Source organism: Bufo bufo, chromosome 4 (genome assembly GCF_905171765.1).
Source record: "Bufo bufo chromosome 4, aBufBuf1.1, whole genome shotgun sequence".
In the NCBI taxonomy this organism is placed as follows: domain Eukaryota; kingdom Metazoa; phylum Chordata; class Amphibia; order Anura; family Bufonidae; genus Bufo; species Bufo bufo.
Genome location: NC_053392.1, coordinates 632,564,723 through 632,590,010, shown reverse-complemented (window position 1 = coordinate 632,590,010; position 25,288 = coordinate 632,564,723). Strand labels below are relative to the sequence as shown.

The 25,288-nt window shown below is 51.3% G+C and overlaps 2 protein-coding genes and 1 long non-coding RNA gene across 6 annotated transcripts in view; 2 read left to right on the top strand and 1 right to left on the bottom strand.

Annotated features, from left to right (window-relative positions):
• LOC120999840 (ATP-binding cassette sub-family C member 10-like) overlaps positions 1–21,650 on the top strand; it is a 269,544-nt gene extending 247,894 nt beyond the window's left edge. Inside the window, exon 23 of one of the 2 annotated variants that reach the window (XM_040430860.1) lies at positions 20,524–21,650. The gene's annotated coding sequence lies outside the window, so the exon portion shown is untranslated. Of the gene's footprint in view, positions 1–20,485 lie in introns of both variants that reach the window. The other variant, XM_040430859.1, reaches the window with a different exon arrangement.
• The window catches only part of ABCC10 (ATP binding cassette subfamily C member 10), a 141,964-nt gene extending 120,314 nt beyond the window's left edge, over positions 1–21,650 (top strand). For all 3 annotated transcript variants that reach the window (XM_040430857.1, XM_040430856.1, XM_040430855.1), the window contains 10 exons: positions 8,536–8,725; positions 8,929–9,272; positions 10,567–10,736; positions 10,803–10,963; positions 11,061–11,314; positions 11,388–11,533; positions 11,604–11,701; positions 11,810–11,922; positions 20,277–20,489; positions 20,522–21,650. In XM_040430857.1, the coding sequence (XP_040286791.1) occupies positions 8,536–8,725; positions 8,929–9,272; positions 10,567–10,736; positions 10,803–10,963; positions 11,061–11,314; positions 11,388–11,533; positions 11,604–11,701; positions 11,810–11,922; positions 20,277–20,415 (1,615 nt within the window). In that variant the 3' untranslated portion in view covers positions 20,416–20,489; positions 20,522–21,650. The remainder of the gene's footprint in view (positions 1–8,535; positions 8,726–8,928; positions 9,273–10,566; positions 10,737–10,802; positions 10,964–11,060; positions 11,315–11,387; positions 11,534–11,603; positions 11,702–11,809; positions 11,923–20,276; positions 20,490–20,521) is intronic.
• Positions 1–24,012, bottom strand: part of LOC120999841 — a 190,356-nt gene extending 166,344 nt beyond the window's left edge. Inside the window, exon 1 of the long non-coding RNA XR_005778658.1 lies at positions 23,719–24,012. This is a non-coding gene — a long non-coding RNA (uncharacterized LOC120999841). The remainder of the gene's footprint in view (positions 1–23,718) is intronic.
• Positions 24,013–25,288: the final 1,276 nt, after the last annotated feature.

Below are 25,288 nucleotides of genomic sequence, written 5' to 3'. Positions count from 1 at the left end.
GAAAGGGTATAAAAGAAGAAAATCTAATGACATGGCCTCCTTGTTCACCTGATCTGAACCCCATTGAGAACCTGTGGTCCATCATCAAATGTGAGATTTACAAGGAGGGAAAACAGTACACCTCTCTGAACAGTGTCTGGGAGGCTGTGGTTGCTGCTGCACGCAATGTTGATGGTGAACAGATCAAAACACTGACAGAATCCATGGATGGCAGGCTTTTGAGTGTCCTTGCAAAGAAAGGTGGCTATATTGGTCACTGATTTGTTTTTGTTTTGTTTTTGAATGTCAGAAATGTATATTTGTGAATGTTGAGATGTTATATTGGTTTCACTGGTAAAAATAAATAATTGAAATGGGTATATATTAGTTTTTTGTTAAGTTGCCTAATAATTATGCACAGTAATAGTCACCTGCACACACAGATATCCCCCTAAAATAGCTAAAACTAAAAACTACTTCCAAAAATATTCAGCTTTGATATTAATGAGTTTTTTGGGTTCATTGAGAACATGGTTGTTGTTCAATAATAAAATTAATCCTCAAAAATACAACTTGCCTAATAATTCTGCACTCCCTGCAGTGTCTGCTGTCGGTGGTTGTGTGGTAAGAGCTCCTCTCAGTACCTGCAGTGTCTGCTGTCGGTGGTTGTGTGGTAAGAACTCCTCTCAGTACCTGTAGTGTCTGCTGTCGGTGGTTGTGTGGTAAGAGCTCCTCTCAGTACCTGCAGTGTCTGCTGTCGGTGGTTGTGTGGTAAGAGCTCCTCTCAGTACCTGCAGTGTCTGCTGTCGGTGGTTGTGTGGTAAGAACTCCTCTCAGTACCTGCAGTGTCTGCTGTCGGTGGTTGTGTGGTAAGAGCTCCTCTCAGTACCTGCAGTGTCTGCTGTCGGTGGTTGTGTGGTAAGAGCTCCTCTCAGTACCTCCAGTGACTGCTGTTGGTGGTTGTGTGGTAAGAGCTCCTCTCAGTACCTGCTGTTGGTGGTTGTGTGGTAAGAGCTCCTCTCAGTACCTGCAGTGTCTGCTGTCGGTGGTTGTGTGGTAAGAGCTCCTCAGTACCTGCAGTGTCTGCTGTTGGTGGTTGTGTGGTAAGAGCTCCTCTCAGTACCTCCAGTGTCTGCTGTCAGTGGTTGTGTGGTAAGAGCTCCTCTCAGTACCTGCAGTGTCTGCTGTTGGTGGTTGTGTAGTAAGAGCTCCTCTCAGTACCTCCAGTGTCTGCTGTTGGTGGTTGTGTGGTAAGAGCTCCTCTCAGTACCTGCAGTGTCTGCTGTTGGTAGTTGTGTGGTAAGAGCTCCTCTCAGTACCTGCAGTGTCTGCTGTCGGTGGTTGTGTGGTAAGAGCTCCTCTCAGTACCTGCAGTGTCTGCTGTTGGTAGTTGTGTGGTAAGAGCTCCTCTCAGTACCTGCAGTGTCTGCTGTCGGTGGTTGTGTGGTAAGAGCTCCTCTCAGTACCTGCAGTGTCTGCTGTTGGTGGTTGTATGGTAAGAGCTCCTCTCAGTACCTGCAGTGTCTGCTGTTGGTGGTTGTGTAGTAAGAGCTCCTCTCAGTACCTCCAGTGTCTGCTGTTGGTGGTTGTGTGGTAAGAGCTCCTCTCAGTACCTGCAGTGTCTGCTGTTGGTGGTTGTGTGGTAAGAGCTCCTCTCAGTACCTCCAGTGTCTGCTGTCGGTGGTTGTGTGGTAAGAGCTCCTCTCAGTACCTGCAGTGTCTGCTGTTGGTGGTTGTGTGGTAAGAGCTCCTCTCAGTACCTGTAGTGTCTGCTGTCGGTGGTTGTGTGGTAAGAACTCCTCTCAGTACCTGCAGTGTCTGCTGTCGGTGGTTGTGTGGTAAGAGCTCCTCTCAGTACCTGCAGTGTCTGCTGTCGGTGGTTGTGTGGTAAGAACTCCTCAATACCTGCAGTGTCTGCTGTCGGTGGTTGTGTGGTAAGAGCTCTTCTCAGTACCTCCAGTGTCTGCTGTCGGTGGTTGTGTGGTAAGAACTCCTCAGTACCTCCAGTGTCTGCTGTTGGTGGTTGTGTGGTAAGAGCTCCTCTCAGTACCTGCTGTTGGTGGTTGTGTGGTAAGAGCTCCTCTCAGTACCTGCAGTGTCTGCTGTCGGTGGTTGTGTGGTAAGAGCTCCTCTCAGTACCTGCAGTGTCTGCTGTTGGTAGTTGTGTGGTAAGAGCTCCTCTCAGTACCTCCAGTGTCTGCTGTCGGTGGTTGTGTGGTAAGAGCTCCTCAGTACCTGCAGTGTCTGCTGTTGGTGGTTGTGTGGTAAGAGCTCCTCTCAGTACCTCCAGTGTCTGCTGTCAGTGGTTGTGTGGTAAGAGCTCCTCAGTACCTGCTGTTGGTGGTTGTGTGGTAAGAGCTCCTCTCAGTACCTGCAGTGTCTGCTGTTGGTAGTTGTGTGGTAAGAGCTCCTCAGTACCTGCAGTGTCTGCTGTTGGTGGTTGTGTGGTAAGAACTCCTCAGTACCTGCAGTGTCTGCTGTCGGTGGTTGTGTGGTAAGAGCTCCTCTCAGTACCTGCTGTTGGTGGTTGTGTGGTAAGAACTCCTCTCAGTACCTGCAGTGTCTGCTGTTGGTGGTTGTGTGGTAAGAACTCCTCTCAGTACCTGCAGTGTCTGCTGTCGGTGGTTGTGTGGTAAGAGCTCCTCTCAGTACCTGCAGTGTCTGCTGTCGGTGGTTGTGTGGTAAGAGCTCCTCTCAGTACCTGCAGTGTCTGCTGTTGGTGGTTGTGTGGTAAGAGCTCCTCTCAGTGTCTGCAGTGTGTGCTGTTGGTGGTTGTGTGGTAAGAGCTCCTCTCAGTACCTGCAGTGTCTGCTGTCGGTGGTTGTGTGGTAAGAGCTCCTCTCAGTACCTGCAGTGTGTGCTGTTGGTGGTTGTGTGGTAAGAGCTCCTCTCAGTGCCTCCAGTACCTGCTGTTGGTGGTTGTGTGGTAAGAGCTCCTCTCAGTACCTGCAGTGTCTGCTGTTGGTGGTTGTGTGGTAAGAGCTCCTCTCAGTACCTGCAGTGTCTGCTGTTGGTGGTTGTGTGGTAAGAACTCCTCTCAGTACCTGCAGTGTCTGCTGTTGGTGGTTGTGTGGTAAGAGCTCCTCAGTACCTGCAGTGTCTGCTGTTGGTGGTTGTGTGGTAAGAGCTCCTCTCAGTGCCTCCAGTGTCTGCTGTCGGTGGTTGTGTGGTAAGAGCTCCTCTCAGTACCTGCAGTGTCTGCTGTCGGTGGTTGTGTGGTAAGAGCTCCTCTCAGTACCTGCAGTGTCTGCTGTCGGTGGTTGTGTGGTAAGAGCTCCTCTCAGTACCTGCAGTGTGTGCTGTTGGTGGTTGTGTGGTAAGAGCTCCTCTCAGTGCCTCCAGTACCTGCTGTTGGTGGTTGTGTGGTAAGAGCTCCTCTCAGTGTCTGCTGTCGGTGGTTGTGTGGTAAGAGCTCCTCTCAGTGTCTGCTGTCGGTGGTTGTGTGGTAAGAGCTCCTCTCAGTGTCTGCTGTCGGTGGTTGTGTGGTAAGAGCTCCTCTCAGTGTCTGCTGTCGGTGGTTGTGTGGTAAGAGCTCCTCTCAGTGTCTGCTGTCGGTGGTTGTGTGGTAAGAGCTCCTCTCAGTGTCTGCTGTCGGTGGTTGTGTGGTAAGAGCTCCTCTCAGTGTCTGCTGTCGGTGGTTGTGTGGTAAGAGCTCCTCTCAGTGTCTGCTGTCGGTGGTTGTGTGGTAAGAGCTCCTCTCAGTGTCTGCTGTCGGTGGTTGTGTGGTAAGAGCTCCTCTCAGTGTCTGCTGTCGGTGGTTGTGTGGTAAGAGCTCCTCTCAGTGTCTGCTGTCGGTGGTTGTGTGGTAAGAGCTCCTCTCAGTGTCTGCTGTCGGTGGTTGTGTGGTAAGAGCTCCTCTCAGTGTCTGCTGTCGGTGGTTGTGTGGTAAGAGCTCCTCTCAGTGTCTGCTGTCGGTGGTTGTGTGGTAAGAGCTCCTCTCAGTGTCTGCTGTCGGTGGTTGTGTGGTAAGAGCTCCTCTCAGTGTCTGCTGTCGGTGGTTATGTGGTAAGAGCTCCTCTCAGTGTCTGCTGTCGGTGGTTGTGTGGTAAGAGCTCCTCTCAGTGTCTGCTGTCGGTGGTTGTGTGGTAAGAGCTCCTCTCAGTGTCTGCTGTCGGTGGTTGTGTGGTAAGAGCTCCTCTCAGTGTCTGCTGTCGGTGGTTGTGTGGTAAGAGCTCCTCTCAGTACCTGTACAGGGAGTGCAGAATTATTAGGCAAATGAGTATTTTGACCACATCATCCTCTTTATGCATGTTGTCTTACTCCAAGCTGTATAGGCTCGAAAGCCTACTACCAATTAAGCATATAAGGTAATGTGCATCTCTGTAATGAGAAGGGGTGTGGTCTAATGACATCAACACCCTATATCAGGTGTGCATAATTATTAGGCAACTTCCTTTCCTTTGGCAAAATGGGTCAAAAGAAGGACTTGACAGGCTCAGAAAAGTCAAAAATAATGAGATATCTTGCAGAGGGATGCAGCACTCTTAAAATTGCAAAGCTTCTGAAGCGTGATCATCGAACAATCAAGCGTTTCATTCAAAATAGTCAACAGGGTCGCAAGAAGCGTGTGGAAAAACCAAGGCGCAAAATAACTGCCCATGAACTGAGAAAAGTCAAGCGTGCAGCTGCCAAGATGCCACTTGCCACCAGTTTGGCCATATTTCAGAGCTGCAACATCACTGGAGTGCCCAAAAGCACAAGGTGTGCAATACTCAGAGACATGGCCAAGGTAAGAAAGGCTGAAAGACGACCACCACTGAACAAGACACACAAGCTGAAACGTCAAGACTGGGCCAAGAAATATCTCAAGACTGATTTTTCTAAGGTTTTATGGACTGATGAAATGAGAGTGAGTCTTGATGGGCCAGATGGATGGGCCCGTGGCTGGATTGGTAAAGGGCAGAGAGCTCCAGTCCGACTCAGACGCCAGCAAGGTGGAGGTGGAGTACTGGTTTGGGCTGGTATCATCAAAGATGAGCTTGTGGGGCCTTTTCGGGTTGAGGATGGAGTCAAGCTCAACTCCCAGTCCTACTGCCAGTTTCTGGAAGACACCTTCTTCAAGCAGTGGTACAGGAAGAAGTCTGCATCCTTCAAGAAAAACATGATTTTCATGCAGGACAATGCTCCATCACACGCGTCCAAGTACTCCACAGCGTGGCTGGCAAGAAAGGGTATAAAAGAAGAAAATCTAATGACATGGCCTCCTTGTTCACCTGATCTGAACCCTATTGAGAACCTGTGGTCCATAATCAAATGTGAGATTTACAAGGAGGGAAAACAGTACACCTCTCTGAACAGTGTCTGGGAGGCTGTGGTTGCTGCTGCACGCAATGTTGATGGTGAACAGATCAAAACACTGACAGAATCCATGGATGGCAGGCTTTTGAGTGTCCTTGCAAAGAAAGGTGGCTATATTGGTCACTGATTTGTTTTTGTTTTGTTTTTGAATGTCAGAAATGTATATTTGTGAATGTTGAGATGTTATATTGGTTTCACTGGTAAAAATAAATAATTGAAATGGGTATATATTAGTTTTTTGTTAAGTTGCCTAATAATTATGCACAGTAATAGTCACCTGCACACACAGATATCCCCCTAAAATAGCTAAAACTAAAAACTACTTCCAAAAATATTCAGCTTTGATATTAATGAGTTTTTTGGGTTCATTGAGAACATGGTTGTTGTTCAATAATAAAATTAATCCTCAAAAATACAACTTGCCTAATAATTCTGCACTCCCTGCAGTGTGTGCTGTTGGTGGTTGTGTGGTAAGAGCTCCTCTCAGTACCTGCAGTGTGTGCTGTTGGTGGTTGTGTGGTAAGAGCTCCTCTCAGTGTCTGCTGTCGATGGTTGTGTGGTAAGAGCTCCTCTCAGTACCTGCAGTGTCTGCTGTCGGTGGTTGTGTGGTAAGAGCTCCTCTCAGTACCTGCAGTGTCTGCTGTCGGTGGTTGTGTGGTAAGAGCTCCTCTCAGTACCTGCAGTGTCTGCTGTCGGTGGTTGTGTGGTAAGAGCTCCTCTCAGTACCTGCAGTGTCTGCTGTTGATGGTTGTGTGGTAAGAGCTCCTCTCAGTACCTGTAGTGTCTGCTGTCGGTGGTTGTGTGGTAAGAACTCCTCTCAGTACCTGCAGTGTCTGCTGTCGGTGGTTGTGTGGTAAGAGCTCCTCTCAGTACCTGCAGTGTCTGCTGTTGGTGGTTGTGTGGTAAGAGCTCCTCTCAGTACCTGCAGTGTCTGCTGTAGGTGGTTGTGTGGTAAGAGCTCCTCTCAGTACCTGCAGTGTCTGCTGTCGGTGGTTGTGTGGTAAGAACTCCTCAGTACCTCCAGTGACTGCTGTTGGTGGTTGTGTGGTAAGAGCTCCTCTCAGTACCTGCTGTTGGTGGTTGTGTGGTAAAAGCTCCTCTCAGTACCTGCAGTGTCTGCTGTCGGTGGTTGTGTGGTAAGAGCTCCTCAGTACCTGCAGTGTCTGCTGTTGGTGGTTGTGTGGTAAGAGCTCCTCTCAGTACCTCCAGTGTCTGCTGTCAGTGGTTGTGTGGTAAGAGCTCCTCTCAGTACCTGCAGTGTGTGCTGTTGGTGGTTGTGTGGTAAGAGCTCCTCTCAGTACCTGCAGTGTCTGCTGTCGGTGGTTGTGTGGTAAGAGCTCCTCTCAGTACCTGCAGTGTGTGCTGTTGGTGGTTGTGTGGTAAGAGCTCCTCTCAGTGCCTCCAGTACCTGCTGTTGGTGGTTGTGTGGTAAGAGCTCCTCTCAGTACCTGCAGTGTCTGCTGTTGGTGGTTGTGTGGTAAGAGCTCCTCTCAGTACCTGCAGTGTCTGCTGTTGGTGGTTGTGTGGTAAGAACTCCTCTCAGTACCTGCAGTGTCTGCTGTTGGTGGTTGTGTGGTAAGAGCTCCTCAGTACCTGCAGTGTCTGCTGTTGGTGGTTGTGTGGTAAGAGCTCCTCTCAGTGCCTCCAGTGTCTGCTGTCGGTGGTTGTGTGGTAAGAGCTCCTCTCAGTACCTGCAGTGTCTGCTGTCGGTGGTTGTGTGGTAAGAGCTCCTCTCAGTACCTGCAGTGTGTGCTGTTGGTGGTTGTGTGGTAAGAGCTCCTCTCAGTGCCTCCAGTACCTGCTGTTGGTGGTTGTGTGGTAAGAGCTCCTCTCAGTACCTGCAGTGTCTGCTGTTGGTGGTTGTGTGGTAAGAGCTCCTCTCAGTACCAGCAGTGTCTGCTGTCGGTGGTTGTGTGGTAAGAGCTCCTCTCAGTACCTGCAGTGTCTGCTGTCGGTGGTTGTGTGGTAAGAGCTCCTCTCAGTACCTGCAGTGTCTGCTGTTGGTGGTTGTGTGGTAAGAGCTCCTCTCAGTACCTGCTGTCGGTGGTTGTGTGGTAAGAGCTCCTCTCAGTACCTGCAGTGTCTGCTGTCGGTGGTTGTGTGGTAAGAGCTCCTCTCAGTACCTGCTGTTGGTGGTTGTGTGGTAAGAGCTCCTCTCAGTGCCTCCAGTACCTGCTGTTGGTGGTTGTGTGGTAAGAGCTTCTCTCAGTACCTGCAGTGTCTGCTGTCGGTGGTTGTGTGGTAAGAGCTCCTCTCAGTACCTGCAGTGTCTGCTGTTGGTGGTTGTGTGGTAAGAGCTCCTCTCAGTACCTGCAGTGTCTGCTGTTGGTGGTTGTGTGGTAAGAGCTCCTCTCAGTACCTGCAGTGTCTGCTGTTGGTGGTTGTGTGGTAAGAGCTCCTCTCAGTGTCTGCTGTCGGTGGTTGTGTGGTAAGAGCTCCTCTCTCAGTACCTGCAGTGTCTGCTGTCGGTGGTTGTGTGGTAAGAGCTCCTCTCAGTACCTGCAGTGTGTGCTGTTGGTGGTTGTGTGGTAAGAGCTTCTCTCAGTGTCTGCTGTCGATGGTTGTGTGGTAAGAGCTCCTCTCAGTACCTGCAGTGTCTGTTGTTGGTGGTTGTGTGGTAAGAGCTCCTCTCAGTACCTGCAGTGTGTGCTGTTGGTGGTTGTGTGGTAAGAGCTCCTCTCAGTGTCTGCTGTCGATGGTTGTGTGGTAAGAGCTCCTCTCAGTACCTGCAGTGTCTGCTGTCGGTGGTTGTGTGGTAAGAGCTCCTCTCAGTATCTCAAGTGTCTGTTGTTGGTGGTTGTGTGGTAAGAGCTCCTCTCAGTACCTGCGGTGTCTGCTGTCGGTGGTTGTGTGGTAAGAGCTCCTCTCAGTACCTCCAGTGTCTGTTGTTGGTGGTTGTGTGGTAAGAGCTCCTCTCAGTACCTGCAGTGTCTGCTGTCGGTGGTTGTGTGGTAAGAGCTCCTCTCAGTACCTGCAGTGTCTGCTGTCGGTGGTTGTGTGGTAAGAGCTCCTCTCAGTACCTGCAGTGTCTGCTGTCGGTGGTTGTGTGGTAAGAGCTCCTCTCAGTACCTCCAGTGTCTGCTGTCGGTGGTTGTGTGGTAAGAGCTCCTCTCAGTACCTCCAGTGTCTGTTGTTGGTGGTTGTGTGGTAAGAGCTCCTCAGTACCTGCAGTGTCTGCTGTCGGTGGTTGTGTGGTAAGAGCACTTTTGTGCCTCTCTCACCCGTTTCTCTGTGTCACACGCTTTTGTCTTGATTCAGGGCCCCGATGAGCTGGGAGCAGTCCATGGGGCCGAACACCTCTGTGGGCATCAGCTTCTATCTGTCAGTGTACGGGGGGATTGCAGTAGCAAATTCCGTCTTTACTGCCCTACGTGCCCTGCTTTTCGCACTTGGAACAGTTCGCGCAGCTACAGTGATCCACGAGCGCCTGTTACAGAGGGTCTTAAGGGTAAGATCTGCAGACCATTACGTAGGACACGACCACCAGAGAAGTATGGAGGCATTATACACAGCACTGAGGGTCACACTATAAGGTGGCGTGCTCAGCTCTGCTACATACAGTATTCCAGGCAGTGGCTCCTTGGCGGTTACCAGTGCCTGATGTAGTGTGAGCGATGTCTGACATAGTCCACCCTGTTTCTATATTTCCAGGCCACGGTCACCTTCTTTGACAGTACACCTGCTGGTCGCATTATTAACCGCTTCTCCTCTGACCTTTACTGTGTGGACGACTTTCTGCCCTTCCTCCTGAACGTTTTTCTGGCCAACGTGTTTGGTCTGCTGGGAATGCTGGTGATGATCAGCTACGGGCTGCCGCTGATCCTGCCCATACTGGTGCCCCTGGCCATCCTGTACTACTATATCCAGTGTTATTACCGCCATACATCGCGGGAGCTGAAGAGGCTGCAGAGCGTCACCCTGTCCCCCATCTATAGCCACTTCTCAGAGACCCGGACCGGCTTGACCACCATCCGGGCCACACGCCATGCTGACAGGTGAGATGTGGGGGCAAATCTACCAATCTGTGGGACTGATGTCAGTGGATGGGTGGTCTGGTTTGTATGGATGTTGTGTTTGGACAGGTTGTCTGCCTTTAGTGGGGTGTTGTAATTGGGTTGTCTGGTGTGGATGGTTGTTGGTGTAGGATGTCTGGTATGCATAGGTTTTGTGTTTGGGTTGTCTGGTGTAGATGTTGTGTTTGAGTCATCGGATGTGGATAAGTGTTGTGTTTGGGTGGTCTGCCATTGATGGGTGTGGTGTTTAGGTCTTGGTGTGTGGATGGGTGTTGTGTTTCGGTGATTGTTTTGTATGGACGTTGTGTTTGGGTGGTCTGGCGTTGATGAGTATGGTGTTTTGATCTTTTGTGGATGGGTGTTGTGCTTGGGTCATCTATTGTGGATGTGTGTTTTGGCTTTGGTTGTGTGGTATGGATGGGTGTGGTGTTTGGGTCGTCAGGTGGATGGGTGGTCTGGTGTGGGTCAGCGTTGTGTTTAGGTGGTCCAGTGTGGATGCGTGTTTTTTGGCTGTTCCAGTGTGGATGGGTGTTGTGTTTGGGTGGTAGGTGTGGATCCATGTTGTGTATGGGTGTGGTGTTTGGGTCTTGTTGTGCGGATTGGTGTTGTGTTTGGGTGGTTGATGTGAATCGTTATTGTGTTTTGGTAATTTGTGTGGATTGTTGTTGTGTTTGGGTGGTCTGGCGTTGATGGGTGTGGTGTTCAGTTCTTGGTGTGTGGATGGGTGTTGTGTTTGGGTGGTGGGCGTTTATGGGTAGGGTGATTTGATCTTTTGTGGATGGATGTTGTATTTGGTGTGAATGGCTGTTGTGCTTGGGTCATCTGTTGTGAATGTGTGTTGAGCTTTGGTTGTGTGATATGGATGGGTGTGGTGTTTGGGTCGTCAGGTGGATGGGTGGTCCGGTGTGGATATGCGTTGTGTGTGGGTGGGCGTTGTGGGTCAGTGTTGTGTTTGGCTGTTCCAGTGTGGATGGGTGTTGTGTTTGGTTTGGATAAGCGTTGTATTTGGGTGGTAGGTGTGGATCGGTGTTGTGGTAGGTATGGATCCATGTTGTGTTTGGGTCTTGTTGTGCGGATTGGTGTTGTGTTTGGGTGGTTGATGTGAATCGTTGTTGTGTTTTGGTGGTTTGTGTGGATCGATGTTGTGTTTGGGTGGTCTAGTGTTGATGGGTGTGCTGTTTGGGTTGTTGCTGTGGATCAGTTTTGTGTTTGGGTGGTTGGTTGTGAATGGGTGGGGAGGTAACTTTGCTTCTTCACTGTCTCTTGGATGACTCAGGTTTGCGGAGGAATGTGAATCTCGGATGGAGCTGAACCAGCGCTGCCTGTTTGCCTGTAACACAGCTGTGCAGTGGTTAGACATCCGTCTGCAGATGATTGGAGTAGTAGTGGTTACCGCTATTGCCATCATTGCATTAATCCAGCACCAGAGAAGCTCTGGAGATCCAGGTAAGTAAACGTCATATAGTGGTGCCGGCGCCTCATCCTGCAACATCTCACCAGCTTCCTCTTTAGGGTTGGTGGGACTGTCTCTTTCATACGCGCTCTCCATCACCGGTTTACTGTCCGGACTCATCTCCAGCTTCACACAGACGGAGGCCATGATGGTCAGTGTGGAGCGAGCAGAGGAGTACGCCACCACGCTTCCCTCCGAGCCCACCCAGGGCACCGTGACGGTGAGTCCAGGATCCACAGGTGGAGCACATCCCCAGACCCCCTCACCCTGTGATCCTCCTCCCCCCTTTGTGATGCAGACCTCCGCCTCCTCCTCAGGTGCAGCCGGAGTGGCCCCAGCGAGGAAGCATTGAGTTCAGAGACGCAGTTCTGTGTTATCGGCGGGGTCTTCCCAATGCTCTGGACGGGGTGAGTTTCATTATCCGTGCGGGGGAGAAGATTGGCGTTGTGGGACGGACGGGCTCAGGGAAGTCCACTATGTTCTTGGCGCTGTTCAGGATGATGGAGCTGAACTCTGGCCTCATCCTCATTGATGATGTGTCCACCCGAGAGCTGAGCCTGGACATACTAAGGTGAGCACGCCAAAACGCCGCACCCGCAGGTAATGAGCGCTGCCCATACTGACCTCCATGTCCCCCCCTCCAGGTCGCGGCTAGCCATCATCCCCCAGGATGCCTTCCTACTGAGTGGGAGCGTGCGGCAGAACCTGGACCCTCTGTCCCATCACACAGACGAGGAGCTGCAGGATGTACTGGGCCAGTGCCACCTGCAGGACCTGGTGTCACGCATAGGTAAGGGACGCAGAAGGGGAAAGGGGGGCTGCTGACCGCCCATTGTCATCTCACTGTCTATGTCGAGCAGGAGGCCTGAGCGCCGATGTCGGGGAGAGAGGGAAGAACTTCTCCCTGGGGCAGAGGCAGCTCCTGTGTCTGGCCCGAGCTCTGCTAACTGAAGCCAAGGTGAGGACAAGCGCTAGCTCTTGGGTTCAGGAACCCTGGTAGAGGTCATGTCACACTGAGTACTACTATGCTGTGGCGACCCACGTGACTGTGTGCATTGTGTCACAGGTTCTCTGCATCGATGAGGCCACTGCCAGTGTCGACCACCAGACGGACCACCTGCTGCAGGCGACCATCCGCCAGAGATTCCGGGAGCGCACCGTTCTCACCATCGCACACAGGTGCATGCCACATACAGCTCTGCTCCACCCCCGCATACAGCTCTGCTCCGCCTCCACATACAGCTCTGCTCCACCCCCGCATACAGCTCTTCTCCGCCCCCGCATACAGCTCTTCTCCACCCCCGCATACAGCTCTGCTGCTCCTCCACATACAGCTCTGCTCCACCTCGACATACAGCTCTTCTCCACCCCCACATACAGCTCTGCTCCCCCCCCGCATACAGCTCTTCTCCGCCCCCGCATACATCTCTGCTCCGCCCCCGCATACAGATCTTCTCCACCCCCGCATACAGCTCTTCTCCGCCCCCGCATACAGCTCTTCTCCACCTTCACATACAGCTCTGCTCCGCCCCCGCATACAGCTCTTCTCCACCTCCACATACAGCTCTGCTCCGCCTCCACATACAGCTCTTCTCCGCCCCCGCATACAGCTCTGCTCCACCCCCGCATACAGCTCTTCTCCGCCCCTGCATACAGCTCTGCTCCGCCCCCGCATACAGATCTTCTCCACCCCCACATACAGCTCTTCTCCACCCCCACATACAGCTCTTCTCCACCCCCACATACAGCTCTTCTCCACCCCCACATACAGCTCTTCTCCGCCCCCGCATACAGCTCTGCTCCGCCTCCACATACAGCTCTGCTCCGCCTCCACATACAGCTCTGCTCCGCCTCCACATACAGCTCTGCTCCGCCTCCACATACAGCTCTGCTCCACCTCCACATACAGCTCTGCTCCGCCTCCACATACAGCTCTGCTCCACCCCCGCATACAGCTCTGCTCCACCCCCGCATACAGCTCTGCTCCGCCCCCGCATACAGCTCTTCTCCACCTCCACATACAGCTCTGCTGCGCCTCCACATACAGCTCTGCTCCGCCTCCACATACAGCTCTTCTCTGCCCCCACATACAGCTCTGCTCCGCCTCCACATACAGCTCTGCTCCGCCTCCACATACAGCTCTGCTCCGCCTCCACATACAGCTCTGCTCCACCCCCGCATACAGCTCTTCTCCACCCCCACATACAGCTCTGCTGCTCCTCCACATACAGCTCTGCTCCACCTCACATACAGCTCTGCTCCACCCCCGCATACAGCTCTTCTCCGCCCCCGCATACAGATCTTCTCCGCCCCCGCATACAGATCTTCTCCACCCCCACATACAGCTCTGCTCCGCCCCCGCATACAGCTCTGCTGCTCCTCCACATACAGCTCTGCTCCACCTCCACATACAGCTCTTCTCTGCCCCCACATACAGCTCTGCTCCACCTCACATACAGCTCTGCTGCTCCTCCACATACAGCTCTGCTCCACCCTCCCCCACACATATCACACTATTGTACAGCTCTACTCCACCCTCCCCCACACATATCACACTATTGTACAGCTCTACTCCACCCTCCTCCACACATATCACACTGTTGTACAGCTCTACTCCACCCTCCCCCACACATATCACACTGTTGTACAGCTCTACTCCACCCTCCTCCACACATATCACACTGTTGTACAGCTCTACTCCACCCTCCTCCACACATATCACACTATTGTACAGCTCTACTCCACCCTCCCCCACACATATCACACTATTGTACAGCTCTACTCCACCCTCCCCCACACATATCACACTGTTGTACAGCTCTACTCCACCCTCCCCCACACATATCACACTGTTGTACAGCTCTACTCCACCCCCCTCCACACATATCACACTGTTGTACAGCTCTACTCCACCCTCCTCCACACATATCACACTGTTGTACAGCTCTACTCCACCCTCCCCCACACATATCACACTGTTGTACAGCTCTACTCCACCCTCCTCCACTCATATCACACTATTGTACAGCTCTACTCCACCCTCCCCCACACATATCACACTATTGTACAGCTCTACTCCACCCTCCCCCACACATATCACACTATTGTACAGCTCTACTCCACCCTCCCCCACACATATCACACTATTGTACAGCTCTACTCCACCCTCCCCCACACATATCACACTATTGTACAGCTCTACTCCACCCTCCTCCACACATATCACACTGTTGTACAGCTCTACTCCACCCTCCCCCACACATATCACACTGTTGTACAGCTCTACTCCACCCTCCTCCACACATATCACACTGTTGTACAGCTCTACTCCACCCTCCTCCACACATATCACACTATTGTACAGCTCTACTCCACCCTCCCCCACACATATCACACTATTGTACAGCTCTACTCCACCCTCCCCCACACATATCACACTGTTGTACAGCTCTACTCCACCCTCCCCCACACATATCACACTGTTGTACAGCTCTACTCCACCCTCCTCCACACATATCACACTATTGTACAGCTCTACTCCACCCTCCCCCACACATATCACACTATTGTACAGCTCTACTCCACCCTCCTCCACACATATCACACTGTTGTACAGCTCTACTCCACCCTCCCCCACACATATCACACTGTTGTACAGCTCTACTCCACCCTCCCCCACACATATCACACTGTTGTACAGCTCTACTCCACCCTCCCCCACACATATCACACTATTGTACAGCTCTACTCCACCCTCCCCCACACATATCACACTGTTGTACAGCTCTACTCCACCCTCCTCCACTCATATCACACTGTTGTACAGCTCTACTCCACCCTCCCCCACACATATCACACTATTGTACAGCTCTACTCCACCCTCCCCCACACATATCACACTATTGTACAGCTCTACTCCACCCTCCTCCACACATATCACACTGTTGTACAGCTCTACTCCACCCTCCCCCACACATATCACACTGTTGTACAGCTCTACTCCACCCTCCCCCACACATATCACACTGTTGTACAGCTCTACTCCACCCTCCCCCACACATATCACACTGTTGTACAGCTCTACTCCACCCTCCCCCACACATATCACACTATTGTACAGCTCTACTCCACCCTCCCCCACACATATCACACTATTGTACAGCTCTACTCCACCCTCCTCCACACATATCACACTGTTGTACAGCTCTACTCCACCCTCCCCCACACATATCACACTGTTGTACAGCTCTACTCCACCCTCCCCCACACATATCACACTGTTGTACAGCTCTACTCCACCCTCCCCCACACATATCACACTGTTGTACAGCTCTACTCCACCCTTCCCCACACATATCACACTATTGTACAGCTCTACTCCACCCTCCTCCATACATATCACACTGTTGTACTGCTCTACTCCACCCTCCCCCACACATATCACACTGTTGTACAGCTCTACTCCACCCTCCTCCACACATATCACACTGTTGTACAGCTCTACTCCACCCTCCTCCACACATATCACACTATTGTACAGCTCTACTCCACCCTCCCCCACACATATCACACTGTTGTACAGCTCTACTCCACCCTCCTCCACACATATCACACTGTTGTACAGCTCTACTCCACCCTCCCCCACACATATCACACTGTTGTACAGCTCTACTCCACCCTCCCCCACACATATCACACTATTGTACAGCTCTACTCCACCCTCCTCCACACATATCACACTATTGTACAGCTCTACTCCACCCTCCCCCACACATATCACACTATTGTACAGCTCTACTCCACCCTCCCCCACACATATCACACTATTGTACAGCTCTACTCCACCCTCCCCCACACATATCACACTATTGTACAGCTCTACTCCACCCTCCCCCACACATATCACACTATTGTACAGCTCTACCCCACCCTCCCCCACACATATCACACTGTTGTACAGCTCTACTCCACCCTCCTCCACACATATCACACTGTTGTACAGCTCTACTCCACCCTCCTCCACACATATCACACTGTTGTACAGCTCTACTCCACCCTCCCCCACACATATCACACTATTGTACAGCTCTACTCCACCCTCCCCACACATATCACACTATTGTACAGCTCTACTCCACCCTCCCCCACACATATCACACTGTTGTACAGCTCTACTCCACCCTCCCCCACACATATCACACTGTTGTACAGCTCTACTCCACCCTCCCCCACACATATCACACTATTGTACAGCTCTACTCCACCCTCCTCCACACATATCACACTGTTGTACAGCTCTACTCCACCCTCCTCCACACATATCACACTGTTGTACAGCTCTACTCCACCCTCCCCCACACATATCACACTGTTGCACAGCTCTACTCCACCCTCCTCCACACATATCACACTATTGTACAGCTCTACTCCACCCTCCCCCACACATATCACACTGTTGTACAGCTCTACTCCACCCTCCCCCACACATATCACACTATTGTACAGCTCTACTCCACCCTCCTCCACACATATCACACTGTTGTACAGCTCTACTCCACCCTCCCCCACACATATCACACTGTTGTACAGCTCTACTCCACCCTCCCCCACACATATCACACTATTGTACAGCTCTACTCCACCCTCCTCCACACATATCACACTGTTGTACAGCTCTACTCCACCCTCCCCCACACATATCACACTGTTGTACAGCTCTACTCCACCCTCCCCCACACATATCACACTGTTGTACAGCTCTACTCCACCCTCCCCCACACATATCACACTATTGTACAGCTCTACTCCACCCTCCCCCACACATATCACACTATTGTACAGCTCTACTCCACCCTCCTCCACACATATCACACTGTTGTACAGCTCTACTCCACCCTCCCCCACACATATCACACTATTGTACAGCTCTACTCCTCCCTCCTCCACACATATCACACTGTTGTACAGCTCTACTCCACCCTCCCCCACACATATCACACTATTGTACAGCTCTACTCCACCCTCCCCCACACATATCACACTATTGTACAGCTCTATTCCACCCTCCCCCACACATATCACACTATTGTACAGCTCTACTCCACCCTCCCCCACACATATCACACTGTTGTACAGCTCTACTGCACCCTCCCCCACACATATCACACTGTTGTACAGCTCTACTCCACCCTCCCCCACACATATCACACTATTGTACAGCTCTACTCCACCCTCCCCCACACATATCACACTGTTGTACAGCTCTACTCCACCCTCCCCCACACATATCACACTGTTGTACAGCTCTACTCCACCCTCCCCCACACATATCACACTGTTGTACAGCTCTACTCCATCCTCCCCCACACATATCACACTGTTGTACAGCTCTACTCCACCCTCCCCCACACATATCACACTGTTGTACAGCTCTACTCCACCCTCCCCCACACATATCACACTGTTGTACAGCTCTACTCCACCCTCCCCCACACATATCACACTGTTGTACAGCTCTACTCCACCCTCCTCCACACATATCACACTGTTGTACAGCTCTACTCCACCCTCCTCCACACATATCACACTGTTGTACAGCTCTACTCCACCCTCCTCCACACATATCACACTATTGTACAGCTCTACTCCACCCTCCCCCACACATATCACACTGTTGTACAGCTCTACTCGACCCTCCCCCACACATATCACACTGTTGTACAGCTCTACTCCACCCTCCTCCACACATATCACACTATTGTACAGCTCTACTCCACCCTCCCCCACACATATCACACTATTGTACAGCTCTACTCCACCCTCCCCCACACATATCACACTGTTGTACAGCTCTACTCCACCCTCCCCCACACATATCACACTGTTGTACAGCTCTACTCCACCCTCCCCCACACATATCACACTGTTGTACAGCTCTACTCGACCCTCCCCCACACATATGACACTGTTGTACAGCTCTACTCCACCCTCCCCCACACATATCACACTGTTGTACAGCTCTACTCCACCCTCCCCCACACATATCACACTGTTGTACAGCTCTACTCGACCCTCCCCCACACATATCACACTGTTGTACAGCTCTACTCCACCCTCCCCCACACATATCACACTGTTGTACAGCTCTACTCCACCCTCCCCCACACATATCACACTGTTGTACAGCTCTACTCCACCCTCCTCCACACATATCACACTGTTGTACAGCTCTACTCCACCCTCCCCCACACATATCACACTGTTGTACAGCTCTACTCCACCCTCCTCCACACATATCACACTGTTGCACAGCTCTACTCCACCCTCCCCCACACATATCACACTGTTGTACAGCTCTACTCCACCCTCCCCCACACATATCACACTGTTGTACAGCTCTACTCCACCCTCCTCCACACATATCACACTGTTGTACTGCTCTACTCCACCCTCCCCCACACATATCACACTGTTGTACAGCTCTACTCCACCCTCCCCCACACATATCACACTATTGTACAGCTCTACTCCACCCTCCCCCACACATATCACACTATTGTACAGCTCTACTTCACCCTCCCCCACACATATCACACTGTTGTACAGCTCTACTCCACCCTCCCCCACACATATCACACTGTTGTACAGCTCTACTCCACCCTCCCCCACACATATCACACTGTTGTACAGCTCTACTCCACCCTCCTCCACACATATCACACTGTTGTACAGCTCTACCCCACCCTCCCCCACACATATCACACTGTTGTACAGCTCTACTCCACCCTCCCCCACACATATCACACTGTTGCACAGCTCTACTCCACCCTCCTCCACACATATCACACTATTGTACAGCTCTACTCCACCCTCCCCCACACATATCACACTGTTGTACAGCTCTACTCCACCCTCCCCCACACATATCACACTGTTGTACAGCTCTACTCCACCCTCCTCCACACATATCACACTGTTGTACAGCTCTACTCCACCCTCCTCCACACATATCACACTGTTGTACAGCTCTACTCCACCCTCCCCCACACATATCACACTGTTGTACAGCTCTACTCCACCCTCCCCCACACATATCACACTATTGTACAGCTCTACTCCACCCTCCCCCACACATATCACACTGTTGTACAGCTCTACTCCACCCTCCCCCACACATATCACACTGTTGTACAGCTCTTCTCCACCCTCCTCCACACATATCACACTATTGTACAGCTCTACTCCACCCTCCCCCACACATATCACACTGTTGTACAGCTCTACTCCACCCTCCCCCACACATATCACACTATTGTACAGCTCTACTCCACCCTCCCCCACACATATCACACTATTGTACAGCTCTACTCCACCCTCCCCCACACATATCCCACTGTTGTACAGCTCTACTCCACCCTCCTCCACACATATCACACTGTTGTACAGCTCTACTCCACCCCCCTCCACACATATCACACTGTTGTACAGCTCTACTCCACCCTCCCCCACACATATCACACTATTGTACAGCTCTACTCCACCCTCCTCCACACATATCACACTGTTGTACAGCTCTACTCCACCCTCCCCCACACATATCACACTGTTGTACAGCTCTACTCCACCCTCCTCCACACATATCACACTATTGTACAGCTCTACTCCACCCTCCCCCACACATATCACACTGTTGTACAGCTCTACTCGACCCTCCCCCACACATATCACACTGTTGTACAGCTCTACTCCACCCTCCCCCACACATATCACACTGTTGTACAGCTCTACTCCACCCTCCCCCACACATATCACACTGTTGTACAGCTCTACTCCACCCTCCCCCACACATATCACACTGTTGTACAGCTCTACTCCACCCTCCCCCACACATATCACACTGTTGTACAGCTCTACTCCACCCTCCTCCACACATATCACACTGTTGCACAGCTCTACTCCACCCTCCCCCACACATATCACACTGTTGTACAGCTCTACTCCACCCTCCCCCACACATATCACACTGTTGTACAGCTCTACTCCACCCTCCCCCACACATATCACACTGTTGTACAGCTCTACTCCACCCTCCCCCACACATATCACACTGTTGTACAGCTCTACTCCACCCTCCCCCACACATATCACACTGTTGTACAGCTCTACTCCACCCTCCCCCACACATATCACACTGTTGTACAGCTCTACTCCACCCTCCCCCACACATATCACACTATTGTACAGCTCTACTCCACCCTCCTCCACACATATCACACTGTTGTACAGCTCTACTCCACCCTCCCCCACACATATCACACTGTTGTACAGCTCTACTCCACCCTCCCCCACACATATCACACTATTGTACAGCTCTACTCCACCCTCCCCCACACATATCACACTATTGTACAGCTCTACTCCACCCTCCCCCACACATATCACACTGTTGTACAGCTCTACTCCACCCTCCCCCACACATATCACACTGTTGTACAGCTCTACAGTTCTGAAGCTATGGCTCCCCTTTCTTTCAGGCTGCACACGATCATGGACTCTGACCGGGTGCTGGTGATGCATGCTGGGAAAGTGGCAGAGTTTGACTCCCCTAGAATCCTGAGCAGCAACAGAGATTCGCACTTCTACCGGCTAATACACAGCGCCAACTCAGAATGACAACGGACAGCGCCGTGAAAATACTGCACTGTTATGAGGCAGTACCGGCAGCGCAACACTACTGATTAAGATGTGCAGCGGGGACAGTACTGCTAATGATGTGCAGAGGTGACAGTACTGCTAATGATGTGCAGCGGTGACAGTACTGCTAATGATGTGCAGCGGTGACAGTACTGCTAATGATGTGCAGAGGTGACAGTACTGCTAATGATGTGCAGAGGTGACAGTACTGCTAATGATGTGCAGCGGGGACAGTACTGCTAATGATGTGCAGCGGTGACAGTACTGCTAATGATGTGCAGCGGTGACAGTACTGCTAATGATGTGCAGCGGTGACAGTACTGCTAATGATGTGCAGCGGTGACAGTACTAATGATGTGCAGAGGTGACAGTACTGCTAATGATGTGCAGCGGTGACAGTACTGCTAATGATGTGCAGCGGTGACAGTACTGCTAATGATGTGCAGCGGTGACAGTACTGCTAATGATGTGCAGAGGTGACAGTACTGCTAATGATGTGCAGCGGTGACAGTACTGCTAATGATGTGCAGCGGTGACAGTACTGCTAATGATGTGCAGCGGTGACAGTACTGCTAATGATGTGCAGAGGTGACAGTACTGCTAATGATGTGCAGCGGTGACAGTACTGCTAATGATGTGCAGAGGTGACAGTACTGCTAATGATGTGCAGCGGTGACAGTACTGCTAATGATGTGCAGCGGTGACAGTACTGCTAATGATGTGCAGAGGTGACAGTACTGCTAATGATGTGCAGAGGTGACAGTACTGCTAATGATGTGCAGCGGTGACAGTACTGCTAATGATGTGCAGCGGTGACAGTACTGCTAATGATGTGCAGAGGTGACAGTACTGCTAATGATGTGCAGCGGTGACAGTACTGCTAATGATGTGCAGAGGTGACAGTACTGCTAATGATGTGCAGCGGTGACAGTACTGCTAATGATGTGCAGAGGTGACAGTACTGCTAATGATGTGCAGCGGTGACAGTACTGCTAATGATGTGCAGCGGTGACAGTACTGCTAATGATGTGCAGCGGTGACAGTACTGCTAATGATGTGCAGCGGTGACAGTACTGCTAATGATGTGCAGCGGTGACAGTACTGCTAATGATGTGCAGCGGTGACAGTACTGCTAATGATGTGCAGCGGTGACAGTACTGCTAATGATGTGCAGCGGTGACAGTACTGCTAATAATGTGCAGCGGTTACAGTACTGCTAATGATGTGCAGAGGTGACAGTACTGCTAATGATGTGCAGCGGTGACAGTACTGCTAATGATGTGCAGAGGTGACAGTACTGCTAATGATGTGCAGCGGTGACAGTACTGCTAATGATGTGCAGCGGTGACAGTACTGCTAATGATGTGCAGAGGTGACAGTACTGCTAATGATGTGCAGCGGTGACAGTACTGCTAATGATGTGCAGAGGTGACAGTACTGCTAATGATGTGCAGAGGTGACAGTACTGCTAATGATGTGCAGCGGTGACAGTACTGCTAATGATGTGCAGCGGTGACAGTACTGCTAATGATGTGCAGAGGTGACAGTACTGCTAATGATGTGCAGAGGTGACAGTACTGCTAATGATGTGCAGCGGTGACAGTACTGCTAATGATGTGCAGCGGTGACAGTACTGCTAATGATGTGCAGCGGTGACAGTACTGCTAATGATGTGCAGCGGTGACAGTACTGCTAATGATGTGCAGAGGTGACAGTACTGCTAATGATGTGCAGAGGTGACAGTACTGCTAATGATGTGCAGCGGTGACAGTACTAATGATGTGCAGCGGTGACAGTACTGCTAATGATGTGCAGAGGTGACAGTACTGCTAATGATGTGCAGCGGTGACAGTACTGCTAATGATGTGCAGCGGTGACAGTACTGCTAATGATGTGCAGCGGTGACAGTACTGCTAATGATGTGCAGCGGTGACAGTACTGCTAATGATGTGCAGCTGTGACAGTACTGCTAATGATGTGCAGCGGTGACAGTACTGCTAATGGTGTGCAGCGGTGACAGTACTGCTAATGATGTGCAGCGGTGACAGTACTGCTAATGATGTGCAGCGGTGACAGTACTGCTAATGATGTGCAGCGGTGACAGTACTGCTAATGATGTGCAGCGGGGACAGTACTGCTAATGATGTGCAGCGGTGACAGTACTGCTAATGATGTGCAGCGGTGACAGTACTGCTAATGATGTGCTGCGGTGACAGTACTGCTAATGATGTGCAGCGGTGACAGTACTGCTAATGATGTGCAGAGGTGACAGTACTGCTAATGATGTGCAGCGGTGACAGTACTGCTAATGATGTGCAGCGGTGACAGTACTGCTAATGATGTGCAGCGGGGACAGTACTGCTAATGATGTGCAGCGGTGACAGTACTGCTAATGATGTGCAGCGGTGACAGTACTGCTAATGATGTGCAGCGGTGACAGTACTGCTAATGATGTGCAGCGGTGACAGTACAGCTAATAATGTGCAGCGGTGACAGTACTGCTAATGATGTGCAGCGGTGACAGTACTGCTAATGATGTGCAGCGGTGACAGTACTGCTAATGATGTGCAGAGGTGACAGTACTGCTAATGATGTGCAGCGGTGACAGTACTGCTAATGATGTGCAGAGGTGACAGTACTGCTAATGATGTGCAGCGGTGACAGTACTGCTAATGATGTGCAGCGGTGACAGTACTGCTAATGATGTGCAGCGGTGACAGTACTGCTAATGATGTGCAGCGGTGACAGTACTGCTAATGATGTGCAGCGGTGACAGTACTGCTAATGATGTGCAGCGGTGACAGTACTGCTAATGATGTGCAGCGGTGACAGTACTGCTAATGATGTGCAGCGGTGACAGTACTGCTAATGATGTGCAGCGGTGACAGTACTGCTAATGATGTGCAGCGGTGACAGTACAGCTAATGATGTGCAGCGGTGACAGTACTGCTAATGATGTGCAGCGGTGACAGTACTGCTAATGATGTGCAGCGGTGACAGTACTGCTAATGATGTGCAGCGGTGACAGTACTGCTAATGATGTGCAGAGGTGACAGTACTGCTAATGATGTGCAGAGGTGACAGTACTGCTAATGATGTGCAGCGGTGACAGTACTGCTAATGATGTGCAGCGGTGACAGTACTGCTAATGATGTGCAGAGGTGACAGTACTGCTAATGATGTGCAGCGGTGACAGTACTGCTAATGATGTGCAGAGGTGACAGTACTAATGATGTGCAGCGGTGACAGTACGGGTTTGACAATGAAAAAATGTGACGCTACGTGGTGGGGACAGTACAGGTGACGCTGTGTGAACAGGACAGTACAGGTGACGCTCTGTGGTGCAGGAGGTACAGGCGGAGATGTGTGACATTTTCTGCTGCACTTTATCTCTCAGGGAGGGGCTTCTCTGCTCTTTTATACGGTGTAAATATTGTTGTTTCTTATAAACATTGTTATGACGGTCTCTGCTGTCGTGTACCAATCGTACAGCTAGCCCCTCCATCAATCCTAGACCACCAGGGAATTTACAGCTAACCCCTCCATCAATCCTAGACCACCAGGGAATTTACAGCTAGCCCCTCCATCAATCCTAGACCACCAGGGAATTTACAGCTAGCCCCTCCATCAATCCTAGACCACCAGGGAATTTACAGCTAGCCCCTCCATCAATCCTAGACCACCAGGGAATTTACAGCTAGCCCCTCCATCAGTCCTAGACCACCAGGGAATTTACAGCTAGCCCCTCCATCAATCCTAGACCACCAGGGAATTTACAGCTAGCCCCTCCATCAGTCCTAGACCACCAGAGAGTTTACAGCTAGCCCCTCCATCAATCCTAGACCACCAGGGAATTTACAGCTAACCCCTCCATCAATCCTAGACCACAAGGGAATTTACAGCTAGCCCCTCCATCAATCCTAGACCACCAGGGAATTTACAGCTAGCCCCTCCATCAATCCTAGACCACCAGGGAATTTACAGCTAACCCCTCCATCAATCCTAGACCACCAGGGAATTTACAGCTAGCCCCTCCATCAATCCTAGACCACCAGGGAATTTACAGCTAGCCCCTCCATCAATCCTAGACCACCAGGGAATTTACAGCTAGCCCCTCCATCAATCCTAGACCACCAGGGAATTTACAGCTAGCCCCTCCATCAATCCTAGACCACCAGGGAATTTACAGCTAGCCCCTCCATCAATCCTAGACCACCAGGGAATTTACAGCTAGCCCCTCCATCAATCCTAGACCACCAGGGAATTTACAGCTAGCCCCTCCATCAATCCTAGACCACCAGGGAATTTACAGCTAGCCCCTCCATCAATCCTAGACCACCAGGGAATTTACAGCTAGCCCCTCCATCAGTCCTAGACCACCAGAGAGTTTACAGCTAGCCCCTCCATCAATCCTAGACCACCAGGGAATTTACAGCTAACCCCTCCATCAATCCTAGACCACAAGGGAATTTACAGCTAGCCCCTCCATCAATCCTAGACCACCAGGGAATTTACAGCTAGCCCCTCCATCAATCCTAGACCACCAGGGAATTTACAGCTAGCCCCTCCATCAATCCTAGACCACCAGGGAATTTACAGCTAGCCCCTCCATCAATCCTAGACCACCAGGGAATTTACAGCTAGCCCCTCCATCAGTCCTAGACCACCAGAGAGTTTACAGCTAGCCCCTCCATCAATCCTAGACCACCAGGGAATTTACAGCTAACCCCTCCATCAATCCTAGACCACCAGGGAATTTACAGCTAGCCCCTCCATCAATCCTAGACCACCAGGGAATTTACAGCTAGCCCCTCCATCAATCCTAGACCACCAGGGAATTTACAGCTAGCCC